At 31.4% G+C, this 14873-nt stretch overlaps 1 protein-coding gene across 29 annotated transcripts in view; it reads right to left on the minus strand.

Moving 5' to 3' along the window:
- Nucleotides 1–1442: 1442 nt before the first annotated feature.
- Nucleotides 1443–14873, minus strand: part of LOC139523785 (uncharacterized) — a 40226-nt gene continuing 26795 nt past the window's right edge. For 15 of the 29 annotated variants that reach the window (XM_071318071.1, XM_071318063.1, XM_071318067.1 and 12 more), the window contains 6 exons: nucleotides 10283–10339; nucleotides 7215–7247; nucleotides 6443–6577; nucleotides 4805–5036; nucleotides 3511–3747; nucleotides 1509–2772 (listed from right to left, as the gene is read on the minus strand). In XM_071318071.1, coding sequence (XP_071174172.1) covers nucleotides 2681–2772; nucleotides 3511–3747; nucleotides 4805–5036; nucleotides 6443–6577; nucleotides 7215–7247; nucleotides 10283–10339 — 786 coding nt within the window. In that variant the 3' untranslated portion in view covers nucleotides 1509–2680. Of the gene's footprint in view, nucleotides 2773–3510; nucleotides 3748–4804; nucleotides 5037–6442; nucleotides 6578–7214; nucleotides 7248–10282; nucleotides 10340–13904; nucleotides 14148–14873 lie in introns of all 29 variants that reach the window. The other 14 variants (XM_071318044.1, XM_071318049.1, XM_071318051.1 and 11 more) reach the window with 4 other exon arrangements.

The following is a 14873-nucleotide window of genomic DNA, read 5'->3' on the forward strand; positions in this document are numbered from 1 at the left end:
TAAACACCTTAAACCAGAATAGGGCTGCGGAATATGTTCACCATTGTTTTCTGTTTCATTATTTATGATAGTTTTGTCACTAATAACATTTAGTTTAAAATGAACATTGCATATTTGTTTGTATAATAGTTTTTTAAGAAGACGTATCAAGAGCTACCTGGCCGCGAAGGCTTATTATGTATATCTTGATGAAGGTCAGTAATGTATTTTAGAATTCTATTCTCATCGACCTTGTATTTATTTTTTATTGTCAATTTTGTATCGTCTACTGTCTTTTTTATTAAACGCGTTGAATATAAAGCAAAAGCCAGGGCTTGAAGTCATAAAATTTTGCTCAGTGTTTGGAGCACAAAAATCATGATCGACACATGAAATCCTACATTTGATTGGTTGATTTTGGAGTACAAGTACAAAAAAACTTACTCAAAAGTTTTATGACCGCAAGGCCTGGCATGACTACCGATGAGACAACTATGCATACGAGACGAGAGAACGCGGGGATGTGACTATACCATAAGGGCGCTGTACTGTCTCCAAAAATGTACAAAATGTGCATCGAATAATTAGATATGAAAGCTCCTGGTTCTATGACAAATGAACAATAATTCTTATGTGAAAACCAACTTTATGATTTACAATAATTGATTAATAATTGAACCAACCACCCGGGTTTTTTTTTTACTGTATAACATTCAGTGTTAAATTGGTATACTCATTATTACTTTCATGTTTTATATACGTCTATAACTATCATCATGATCAAGTGATAATATAACCCTTAAGTGATTTTCTATTGTACACTCTTTTGTGTACCTTTTGTTAAATTACTGATAGGGATTGAAACTAGGAAACGGGTTTGATCTGATCACACTAGTTTAATCAAGCCACAGTCTTCTTATATATATATGCTTGTTCCAGGTCAAGAACATCGTCAGTTATCACATTTTATTGTGTTTGTGTTTGATTATTTAACTGAAGTGTTCGGAGAATGTTGTGTTTATGACAGGTCTTTAACAGTCTGTCAAATATTCAAAGGAGCTTGATATAGCGTATTGACACAATCATGTACATTGTAGAAAAATGTACGATGATATTTAAATGTAAAACATTGAGTTGTTGTCTCTTTTGTGTATATTGCAGTTCTCTTCAATCGATATATATATTAGAAAAAATGCTTTACTTTGTATTAAAATGCCTTTTATTGTTGGTTAAGACGAGTGTCACCTTCTACTCTAACACCTGGCTCTGATAACTCTTTTAAATATAGAGTTGAAATCAAATTATCGTCTGCTTCATTTATAAATTGTTGATAGCATGCACGAGAGGGTAACGTTACAATTTTTTTTAACCTGAAAGAGGTAACTGCCGTTTAAACCAAAACATTGTTATCTCGGCTTCGTCTCGGTTGATAATATTTTTAGGTAAAAGAAATCTAAAGCAAATTATTTCAGGTGTGTTTTATTTGTATAATTATCGTCTATATCTATGTTTTCTCTATTCAAAGACTCTTTTTTGTTTAGATGATTTATTTATAAAACACAATTCCATGCCTAAATACAAAGTTTTCTTTTGAATATATTACATATAAAACAGTATACATAGATTTCTTTAAAAGAAGAGATCTCTTATATTATTATAATTGCAGATAATTAAACAACATTCAAAATATTATATACATTATCACATAGTCAAACAGAAACCCTCATCCATAACACATATCTATCACAACAATATTTGGAATAAAAGATTAAAAAATACAACTATGAATATGGTTACATGATGCTCAAAACATGTACCACACACACATATTATACTTTATGTATATCTTGTACAGTACGCATTTGATGTCTAACAACTATTGGATATATGACTGTTTAACAAAGTTTTGCAAATACTTCCCTTTGTTGCGTAAACATAGAGAAAATTGTCCCAAGGAAGTATTTATGCTTTATTTTTCTTTTATGGATTTCACTACCACAGAAAATTATAATTAATTGGTATTAAAGCTGACATGGGTAATGCTTAGACAAGAGGCAATACTCGTAACTGTTAAATGTTTAAAGAATGACAAAATCAAATAATGCACACAAAAATATTGCATTGAGTTACGGGACAAATGTATTCTCTGTTAAATTTAGAATCCATTCAGCGATATAATTAAAGTTTTAGGAACAACAATATATTACAACCGATATATCGAAAAACTTTGAAATGTAATTTGAGAAACTGTATTTTAACATAGTCTTTTGACGGTTTAATATTTTTTTATTCAAAACGTGTATATCGTATCCTGGTTTTGATGAAAAAACTGTTTTATTTTTTTTTATTTTTCTGCAAGCGTGAGTTATCACCCATGTATGTAAGGGTTTTTGTTTTTCTTCTTATTGTATGTTAATTGTTTATTTGTTGTGCGTTAGATCCACAGGAATTCCCAAATATAATTCTAAAAAATCTGAATTTTGAGTATTTCGAATTTATGGAAAGGAAATGACCCTTATAAGAATTACTAAATATGGACAATAATTTGTTTTAACACCATGCTTTATAGAGAAAAATGTAACATTTCTTCTGTGAATAAAAATACATGTATTGATATCATACATACATACATGTCAATGTATTATCTACATACATTGTATGGCAGAAATTGGAAGTGTTTATGATATTGACATTTCTATATTTATACCAAATCTGTTATAGTAAACTTGACAGTAGTATGTCGGCCTCCTTTTGTGACACCATTCAATTTTCCTCTTAGATTTCTTGCACGTGCTGCAAAATAATATAAATAAGATTAATTGAAAGAAAAAGAATTAACATTATAAACGCAATACTTACAATATATGGTGAACTATTTATCACGCAAATATTCATTGATAAGGAAAGACACTAAAATGCCACATATTCAGAACAAATCACATGTGGAGCAGGATCTGTTTACCCTCCCGGAACACTGAAGATCATCTCCAGTTTTTGGTTTGATCCATGATGCTAAGTCTTTAGTGTTCTATGCTGTGTTTCGTACCGTTGATATGTCTTTTTATGTCGTTTTTCATATGATGCCAAAGCATGGTCTTTTTCGTTTGTCGCCAAGGCATTGTCGTATTATTTTTGACCTATAAATATCTGTTACGCCTCTGTTTTGTGAATATCGTATGATTTCTTAGCGTTTAAGAGTACTGATATAGAAAACAGTTATGTTGGAATAGTTTTACGCATATTAATGCTAGCGATTCAATAAAAGAAGAAATGAAATTTAACAAGTGTCTAATAAAAACAAACATAAAATTATGCCACTAAGAAACAACATTACGGTACACAGGCACTCGTATATAGGGGGGGGGGGATCTGAGACGAGTGCCTGTGTTACAATACCTCTAGTACATGAACTACTGAAATTGAAAATATTGGTTAAAACAAAACCAATGGTAATTTTTAGTTCAATCCACAGACTTCTTTTTCTACCCCCATTTTAAGGTACAAAAAAAACATAAATTTGATTTTACTTACGATCTGTAAGAAATCTTTGAGCCTCTGTGTCGCTAGGGAAACGATGTACAGCTAGGGTACTTCCGGTTCCAATCCAGCTGCTACGATCAACACTAGCGTTGTTGGTACGTACAACAAAGGGTTCACAATTATAATCACGTAGAATGTCTCTCATTGGTTCAATTATGTCTGTTCGGAAGTAATCTGGATGTTTAACTGCTGGATATTCAGTAAGTAAAAATGTTCTACATGATCCGTCTAAAATTATAAAGATTTAAATGCTTCTTTACTTTTATTTGGTGTAGATATAAAAAATAAGAAGAAGAAATGGTAAGATTGCAAATGAGACGACTAATAACTAGAGACCCATTGACATGGATGCAAGCAACGCAGTTTTTATAGATTACATACATGTATATGTCAGCTTACGAATATTTATGAAGTTGTTCTTCAACTCTTATTGTTTGAATCAAATTATTGATTTCTGAAAAATATATCACAAGATCACCACAGATGGAGTTGAATTATATTCGATAGACAATATACATGTAGTGGAATAGCAAATCCTTTACAATTTAACAAAGCAAACCACCAGAAAATACAGATCCCATTTCCTCCAATTAATAAATGAATACTTCCAATTTGCAAATCACGTCCGTTTTCTTTGGATGTATAAGTACGCAACCACGTTCAATCGAATTGGGAATTTAACATCTGTTGTCTATTATAGTGTAGGGAAGATGCTATGCATTCTGTACGATAAAACACGTCTGTTAAAACTGTATGGTGGGCCCGTTACTAGACTGCTGAAAGACTAAACTTCTGCCATAACCAAAATACAATTTTCCGATGGGCAAATTCAATTTCTAATCTTAATTCTTGTTGCCCTTAATCTTAAAATTTACTTAAAATAAAGCGATGCGGTACATGCATGTATGAAAACCAATTATACTCAACTATTTAATTACCTAAGGACGAATATGTTAACAAGTAAAGGACAATGTACCGACCCTCAACAATGCGAAACACCTTATCGTAAAGCTATAAAAAGGTTCGTTCATAACAAATTGAGAATAAATTAAAAGAAGAAGCCCAACGTTCTGATTTATGAAGATTTCTTGCAAGAAATAATTAACAAAGAAAAAGTAACAGACAGCACTCCATGACAACCACTTGATTTCCGCGGGATCTTGATTTTGGAAGAGAAAATGAAAACAAAATACTCAACCCGAGTTTAATAAAAGGTATGCAACTACAAAATGTATGCTGAAAAAAATATTAAATTTACTCAAAGTGATTGACATGTTAGACCTACCTTCTGGTGGGATGTAATTGATTGGCACAATAACCATGTCACGCCCATATGGAGCTGGGAATGACGCCCCCTTGAAGTCTTTATCGTAGTCAATCCAATATTTAGCTGCCTTTGCATTTGGAAACCACAGAACTATAACAATATAATCGGTGTCATACTCAGTAACTCCGTGGTCTTCAAAAGCAGGTCCTCGTTTCAGTTGCCAATTGCTGTAGTCACCAGTAATTCTTACCTAGACAATATTTATCATTAAAATGGATTCTATTATTTTAAGGTAGCACAATACAAAGATTTTTCATCCCCAATCAGACATCTTTAAACTGATGTAATTCCACTCATCCTTCTTTAAATTTTATAAATGAGGTACCAAAAGAAAGAAGAATGATTAATCTTCCAAATTGTGATAACTTCATAATGACATAATTAGTACATAATTAATTGTTATGTAATTAGTTGCTATATTGTGATGCCCATACTTGAATGAATTTAGCTGCTTTGTTATTTATAGCATCCCAAAATATTTTATAGATTCTTGCACAACACACTTTACCTCCAAAACCGTGTCTAAGATTTTTCCTATTGTATAATAAAATTCATTCTCTCATAAATCTTCAATGAAGTTTGCAACATCAATTCATACTAGATCACTAAATTCAATTGGGTATAAAATTTGTTCTTTTAACGTTTTTGGAAATCTGAGACATGGTTTTGGAGGTCAAGCTGTATTGTACAAGAATCTATAAAACTATTTTGGGATGCTATGAATGACAAAGACGCTAAATTCATTCAAGTGTGGCATCACAATATAGCAACTAATTACATAACAATTGATTATGTAATAATTATGTCATAATGCAACTATCGCAATTTCAAAGATTAATCTTTCTTCTTTCTTTCGGTACCTCATTTATAAAATATAAAGAAGGATGAAATGAATTACATCAGTTTAAAGTTGTCTGATTGGGAGTGAAAAAATCTTTGTATTGTGCTACCTTAAGTCAGGTTTTACAAATTTAAAACTTCTAAACGAAATAGATGATCTTTCGTTGTTATTGGTTAATTGATTGATGCAATTTTCTGCACTATTGTCCTCTTTTGTAGTGGTAATTTTTTATTGTTGTAGAAGCATGAGTGCCCGGAGAGAAATACCGACCTTTTGGTATTAAAACCGTCCTAGTCAATTGAGAATGGAGTCGAGCGTACCTGATACCCGAGGGATTCGCCTCACAACCTGAGTTTCGACTTGCAAATGATGCATTACTAAAAACTATTGAGACCACTCGGCCACCAACGTTGTTATAAAATTAACTTCAAATTTCTATTAAACGTATAGTTTTACATAGTATCTAATTAACTGAAGTGTGTGCGAAATTAATTTGTGTTATTGTGCTGGTTGAATGCACGAAACATTGTGAGACCTTGGTTTTGTTTATAAATCAAGCAGGAATAAAGAGACGTGTTATAAAGCTTTTTTTTTAAACTAGAATATTTCTATGCAATCCCTTCATCCTCCGATACCCGCCCCTTCTTCCACTTTCCTCCCCTGGCTCCTGTTTCCTGCTACTTTAATTCATTTCAATTTTCCCTTACTCCTGTCCACCTTCTCATGGTTCTAAATTAAACAAACATAGTGCGTACCCTTGTTGATATTCCAGTCAACATCCCACTCTGGTTCAACATTGTTTTGTGTTTCTGAAAGCTTGTCTTTATATCTGATAGAGCATCCTTGTGAGTTCTGATGAAAAGGTAAACTCCACTCTCCGGTCTAGAAACCTAATTGTGTAGGAAAAATGTGGTTAAATATCATATATGTCCCATATTACAATAAAGAATAAACGTAGAATAAAGAAAATCATGTAAACATGCCTTTGGTGAAATCTGTTGTGGTTATGCATTCATACTTTTTTTTATACTGTATCTCTGATAGACATTTAACATATATGATAAAAAAAAAATTAAAAATATTTTAATTTGTTTGCAGATTTTGTATTAAGCACGAACATAAGATAAAAATGGGAGCAGAAATACGAAAATTAGTCGATTCCTTTGGCAATAAAATTATTCTTTGAAATTAGTAAAATTGGAGGCTCTGTTAACTATTATCATTTTGCACCATAATTCTTCGCATCTTCATTCAAACATTGTTTTTGTGTGTTATTTTTGTTTTTATTTTTCCTTCTTTAACCAATCTACTGAACAAGGTAAAGAAAATTAAACCATGCTAACAAAATGAGTTATTTAGTGTGGTCGCTTTCATTATGTCCGCTGTTTCCTCTTGACCAATGCGTAGTCACTATTATAAGCCACATTTTGTTTTGTATTTTCTTCTTTTATTGGTTTCAAAGATGCACGTTATTTTATCACATGTTAACAACTGCTTTATGTTTATAAAAACAAAACTTTTACTTACTGGTTCAATGTTTCCTGTCGACTTGTAATCAATCTACAAATAACCAAGTTTAACGTAAATCAATGAATAATCTTGATGACAAAAGGATCGTTTAACTTACATTAAATGTACATACCTGAGAGAGCAGATACATAGATTTTAAAAAATCCAATACAAAAATAAAACACAATGTTGAAAACAACAAAAAGACAAACAACAATGATAAGGGAGCTACCATTTGATTTTTATGGGGGGGGGGGGGGGGGGGACAATTTAGGTAAAAAAAAGTCAGGATAAACTAAAAAAAAAAAAGCAGGACCAAACAGAGTGAAAAATAAAAAGGCAGGACAGAGAATACAGCTAAAAAAAATGCAGGACAAAATTTTTCATCCTAGCCCCACCCCCCTAAAAATCAAATGGTAGCTCCCTAACATAACAATACGAAGGAAACCTAAGGTTTAGCAACACTAACCAATCAAAAACTAAAGGTAAAAATAGAATACAGGCAGCAGTTTCTTCTCCAATGTTGACACCCGTCCTATAACTTTTATTTAAATACACTGATTAGTAATAAAAAGTAATGAGGATTTAGACAAAAGTGGATTAATGTCTCTTGGTTGTCTAACACTAAGAAGTCACCTAATATATGTAAGAATAAAACTCAAAATACTTCGACGAATTTTAAGGTTTTAAATGCATCCAGGTCATACACAGATTAGAAACAACCCAAACATTGCTAAATAAAACAGAAAAACATACTGCAAACTACAGTCAATTTCACAAGAACCTCGAAGTATTATTATTTCGATAACCAATAATTAAAAATGAGCGTTCAAACCCAAGTATGGTTTCAGGGATTCACTGCATCCAACAAAACTGTCAGATTGCATTGTTTGGTAATCGTCATTTCACCAAAAAAAAGGCCATTCTACCTACTTTTCAAGTTAGTAACTGTTACAATTGTTTGCCCTTTCAATGGCATTTAAAACAATGGTCTGAAACAATACAAATGGCAAAAAGGCGGACCTAATAAAAATAAACACTTGACACTTAAACTGCTAAAAGAAGTTCTGCAAAATGGTCTCTCTAGCCTGATATTGTTAGATTCTCTAGCTTCTACTGACGCAAGCAACATATTTTATACTTTATTAGTACAGTACCCTAACTTTAAACAATCTTTGTAAAAAAGCCGTAACGTTATAAATTTACCGTACATGTAAAAGATAAAGTTACTTTTGATCGCGGTATTGAATCAGCAATATGCTCAACAATAATATAATTTTGCTTTTATCATTACCATGGTTAAAGAAGTACTTTGGAAATTCAAGTAGAAAATGTCAATTAGTTCCAAGTAATTGCATTCACTCTAACGTTTTAATGGAGGGGACGCTTTATTATTCATAAAAAAATGCTGTTGTTGAGAAATTGTCTTCATTATTTTTTTCCCACTAAATGCAAGATTGAAAAGACGTGATTTCTACATCAGTAGGTTACGTATTTTGAGCTTGGTGTATACGTAAGTAGACAAGAACGTTCTAGTATTATAGTATATGAATAACACATAGTCAATAGGGTGTTAAAGCAGATTTTTACCTTGAGAAAACATTGTCAACAGAGGCGCAGCAATATATAAAAAAATTTCGTAAGGGTTCCACGGAACCCAGTGTCTCGCCTACTTTTGCTGTTAATCGCAGTTCAACAAAAATGAGGAAAAACATCAATAAAAATTTCCCTCTCGATACTGTCTTTTGATTGAAAGAAGCTTCCAAGTTTGGTAAAAAATCCAGGATAGTTTATGAATCTAATAAATGTTTTATAAACTTTAACTGCAGACTGTATGTAATGTTACCTGGAAGAAAAACTAAGTCCATTTATAAGTAAAATACGGAAAAAGTGATTTTTTTTTTACAAAATTTACTTCTGAATAATATCTTATGATCAGAAACAAGCTTTTGTCTAAGTTTGGTAGAAATCCAGGATAGTTTAAGAACATTATAAAAATTTTAAAAACTTAAACCGCAGAGTGAATGTTTTGTTTCTGGCAAAAAAAAGTAAGTCCATTTATAAGTAAAATACGGAAAAGTGGAAATTTATTTTTACAAAATTTTCTTCTTGATACTATCATATGATCATAAACAAGCCTCTGTCCAAGTTTGGTACAAATCAAGGATAGTTTATGAAAGTTATTAAAATTTTAAAAACTTTAACCACAGAGTTAAAGTAAAATAAATGTTTCCTCGCAGAAAAACTAAGTCCATTTATAAGTAAAATACGGAAAAGTGGAAATTTATTTTTACAAAATTTTCTTCTTGATACTATCTTATGATCATAAACAAGCTTCTGTCCAAGTTTGGTACAAATCAAGGATAGTTTATGAAATTTATTAAAATTTTAAAAACTTTAACCACAGAGTGAATGTAATGTTTCCTCGCAGAAAAACTAAGTCCATTTATAAGTAAAATACGGAAAAAATGGAATTTTATTTTGACAAAATTTACTTCTGGATTCTTCCTTATGATCATAAAGAAGCTTCTGTCCAAGTTTGGTAGAAATTCAGTATAGTTTAAAAAAGTTATTAAAATTTCAAAAACTTTAACCACAGAGTGAATATTTGTGGACGCCGCCGACGACGACGCCGCCGCCGACGACGACGACGGAATGTAGGATCGCTTAGTCTCGCTTTTTTGACTAAAGTCGAAGGCTCGACAAAAATAGACGATATGTTCCTCAAGATAATTATCTTTTCAAATTGTTCAATAATTTGGGTTTGTTATCCTATTGAAATGTAATGTTCTTATTTTTAAACAGACCCAGCATATCTATTTCCCAAATCATGGAACCTTCGATAAAATCTAATGGTCGCTCCTTACCGAAAAAAAAATTTCAAAACATTTTGTTTTCTGTGGACGAGATTCGGACAGAAAAACGGACATTTGACGAGACTGGACGACGAATATTGAGTTATTGTCCCTTCATTCCATTTTAAAATGAAACACAGTCTAGCAACATCAATTGTTTATTATTATAAATGTAGTTTGATTACTAAATTAGGTCCATTATTCACATGGTGATAACTGGTGATAACTTACATGAGGAGGTGGTACTGCATGAGTCGAGATCTCATGTGACAGATTTTGTTCTCTAACCTACAAAAGTTTATGCTTAATAAGAATACCTTGTGATTATCTCCCTTACTTATTTTTTTTTAAATAACATTAATATAGTTTAACATTTTCTTTATTCAAACTAAATTTACATTTAAAAGGCAAACTTTCTATAACTTAAAGTTGTTAAATTTTTATCTCAAATGAAAATATAATATCCCTTTTGAAAGATTCTAAATAACTGACAAAAAGCGTAAAATCTCTCATTTAAAGCATATTTAAATTCATATTGAAATTAAAGCCTATAAGAATTGAAAATATTCATATCAAAAGTACAAAACCCCACCACCATTTCACAATATATCCCCGTCACCATAATAAAATAATAACAAAATAAATATTCCTATTCCGTAAACCACTTGAACCTTATAAGGATAATTCCTTTCTGGAATAAAAGATATAAGTATATGCAAATACATTTCAATTTCTTCTTATAGACACATCGTACAGAATAGACATACTTTGGTATTTCATTTAAAATTGTTCACCTATCGTTTATTTGTATATGGTATATTTTATAGGTAATCTCAAAACATATTAGGTTTACATAGAAGCATTTTATTTGAATAGTATGACATTTGTACGACTAAAGTAAACATAATTTATATTCTTGTGAGTTTTAACGTTTCAGTCACACGTAAAGGGCACTCAATATCTAATGTTATGATTTTTGGTTATATATTTGTACGTTAATTTCCAAGGTCAATAAATATAAAGTTGAACATCGAAAATCATGTATTTGACAAACGAATTAAGTCATTCGAATGAAATATTTCCTGAAGTCTTAATATTAAAAGAATTTACATTAAATTATAAAATTGAGAATGAAAATGGGCAACATGTCAAAGAGACAAAAGCCCGACCAAAGAGCAGACAACAGCCGAAGCTCTCCTATGGGTCTTCGACGCAGCGAAAAAAAATCCCGCACCCGGAAGTGGTCCTCAGCTTGCACCTTAAAAAAAAATGTGTACTATTTCAGTGAAAATAGACTTCACACTAAACTCCAAAGAATATTTAATGGAACTAAAATGAAAAAAAACAAAAAAAAACAAGCTTAACAAAGGCCAGAGACTCCCGACTTGGTACAGGCGCAAAAAAGCGGGAGAGATAAACATGTTTGTGAGGTCTCAACCCTCCCCTATACCCCTGGCCAATGTATTATAAAGAAACACATAGCAGTATACGCAAAAACGCAGTTTTAAAGAAGTGCAAGTTTGATTTCTGTTTACAAAAGAACATAAGACAAATAACAATAATAAATAAATGAACAATAGACTACTAGCAGTGACATGCCAGTTCCAGACCTCAATGACTCTGATTGAAAGATTATATTTCATCATTGACAATCAAGTACGATCCATCCCGTTAGCGGTTTAATATATAAATATATATGATTCAAAACGTTGTGATTGCACTCTTTCCCTTAAAAAAGGAAAAAGAAATCTTTAAAAAAAAATCAATTTTAAAGTGATCAAATAATGAAATGATCAGATGTACGCAACTATACTAGGAAAAAGCCCTTATCGTATAGCACATTATAAAGGGCTCCGACATGACAAGATGTGAAATAATTGAAACGAGAAAACCACCGGCATAACTAATATAGAAAACAAAATCCGAAAACAAACATGATGATGAGACCAAAAACAAGAACTGAATAATTATCAAATAATATTCTATACTAACATTTATTGCTACACGTGTTTTTCTTCGCATTACTGATGATTGTTACTTGTTTAATTTCCAGTGGCAAATATTTGACATATGTTTATTTAACCAATTAAATGGGATGTGTTGTTGGTTGGCAAATGTGGACTTTATTCTGCAAAGAAAATATGTTTGGTAGGAAGAATTCGTAACAAGCTAAATGTTCATGAAAAAGGACGTGGCTACGTACTTAATCATCCATCACATCCTTTCAGAATGGCTATATATCTGCTTAACGTCCGCAGCACCACTTGATGTCTATATATCGTATATTTTAGACATAAATGCAAAAATAGTCTAGTTTAATATAATAGTTCTATAATCATATATATCTATTAAAGTTTGCCTTTAAATATGAATTAATATTCTCACTTCAATATAATATTACTTTCTATGATGATGATTAACTTGGGTGATGGGAACTATGGCTATATTAAAGAAAGTATAATTAAGTATAATCTGCTAGATGACGTCTATGAAAAAAATGAACATTGTCAAAGCTATTAAATATTTGTATATAATATAAGAAATGTTTTGTTAAGAAAATGTATAGAATGAAGTAAGGTTTTATTATAGAAATAACTTATATCATGTTACTGGGTTTGATTTCTTCATAGTTTGTGATTATCAATTCACCGCCATCAACATTATCCTTTGAATTACAACTTATCTTTAAAAATCGTATTTCATACAAAGTGATTTACATTCAGATAAGTTTTTCTTTTAAATAGCATTCATGTGTTTGAATGACATTTCTTTCACTTCCATTAACGTTCCGACCTTGATGTACAATTTTTATAAGACGATATTGGTAAAGTGGTATGCCCAATTGTTTGTTAATTGATTCACTCAGCGGGTCAAAATATAAAAAAAGTTAATGAACCTTTTAAGTTAGTGCAAATTCATTATATAAGAGTTAAAATTGTACACTTTAAGGAGTTTTTAATAACTTTACACATTTCAAATAAAAATTTGTCTGTTTTTTCCCCTGCTATTAATTGCAGTTGAAGATGATTTCATACATTATTTGAAATGTTACACGATTTGTATTATGTTGTATTGAGGGATACCCATGACTTATACGAATTACATATAGTTTGAAATTCAAACGTAATTCACTCCCTTACTTCTTCAAACTGTATGAATAATGATTATGGTAAAGAATGTTCTATTATCAAAGTTCTGATTTAATTCTAAATATACGTTAACATCAGTTTAATTCCAGTTGTGCCGAATGAGCGCAGCGAACGAATTTATAAAAGGCTTCACATTCTGACTAAGACAATAAAAACCTCATGTAGATATGTTGTTACAAGATACTTTATATGTCTGTCGCATCAAAAATCAATTGTCACTAGCAACTCCTTAGCCAACCACATCTAAATCGCACGATGTCAATCGTTATCGAAAATGTATTCTTACATTTTATTCCATAGCAACAATTAAAATAATGCCTACCATTATTTATCGACATACACAGGGAATATTATTTACTGCCGATAATTTTGGTTGGTATTTCAGTTAACTATTGTACATTTGTATATCAAAGCAGCAACATAATGCAGTTAGACAATTAAGTTCAATGCCATATTAGCGCTTCCTTTCCAAAGAACACCATACCCTGGTTTCTAAATGCTAAGTATTGATATAAGATCTAGCCTTTTAAAAGTTTGCATATTAAAACTTTTTTAACTAAAAAAACTACTTTCATTTAAAAACTACTTTATGTTATTATTAATAAGATTATAATTTTCAAAAAGATATTGCTAGCAACTACAATAAAATTGAGAATGGTACATTTACACTAGCACTTTAGCGCGTTAACCAGAAACCTGCTTACCGGATTCCGTGTGTTTAGCTTGTCTTGGTAGTAATTGGAAGCGTAAGGCTTAAAATTGCCTTCATGCATTTCAATTCGGTCTAAATCTCTCCTCTTTTGTGGTTCTCCTCGTCGGTCATGGTCTTCTTGTCGGTATTCAGGCCGACCCCTCTCATCATGATATCTGTCCGTATGTTGACCAGATCTGTATGAATCGGGTGGCTGCTGATTCAACCTTTGATCCACATTTTTCTGCCCCGGATTCTCATGTGAACGTAAGGAAACAACTTCATTATAAAGTCTTGAATTATCCAATTTTAAATCTTCTAATTGTGTTTCTAGCGTTCTTAACTTAGCTGAATGAGTTTCATTACGGTGATCAAATTTATTAAAACGGGAATCATGGTCCGCTAAATTCCTTTCCAAATGCTGCATACGAGAATGATAAGTTTTCCATTGTGGATCCATTTTGTTTAGTCCGAAAAGATTTAAAAATGAGAGTCACAAATGCCACAAGGTGTAATTAATACCAACTTATATCCTTGTCGTCAAGGTAAACGGAAGACACTTTAACTTTTTCGTTATCACCAAAGGTGTTCCGCAAACCAGATTTATTCGAGAGTTAATAGATCAGTATTGTATACCTCGCTTTTCTTGTTTACCCTAATGGGGTTATTTGGAAAATATAATATAGGACATTTTTGTATTAGAGAAGTCTTTCATCAATATTGATTCAAGTATTAAATTGATATTAAAATAAAATCTTCCCGCTATGAAAGGTGAATAGAATATTTACATCTCGTAGATTGTACACTGCACAAAGTACATTGAAATCGATTTTGTCGTTAATGAAACGGTATAAAAAGAATATCTACTATTGATCTAGTCCTTTCTGCTTGATAATTAAGTATGCATAACTTGGTTTTTAGTCAGATTACACACTAAAAGATGTTATTCAAACTCATGGAATATCGAATCGCCTAACCATTT

Source organism: Mytilus edulis, chromosome 5 (assembly GCF_963676685.1).
Source record: "Mytilus edulis chromosome 5, xbMytEdul2.2, whole genome shotgun sequence".
Classification (NCBI taxonomy): domain Eukaryota; kingdom Metazoa; phylum Mollusca; class Bivalvia; order Mytilida; family Mytilidae; genus Mytilus; species Mytilus edulis.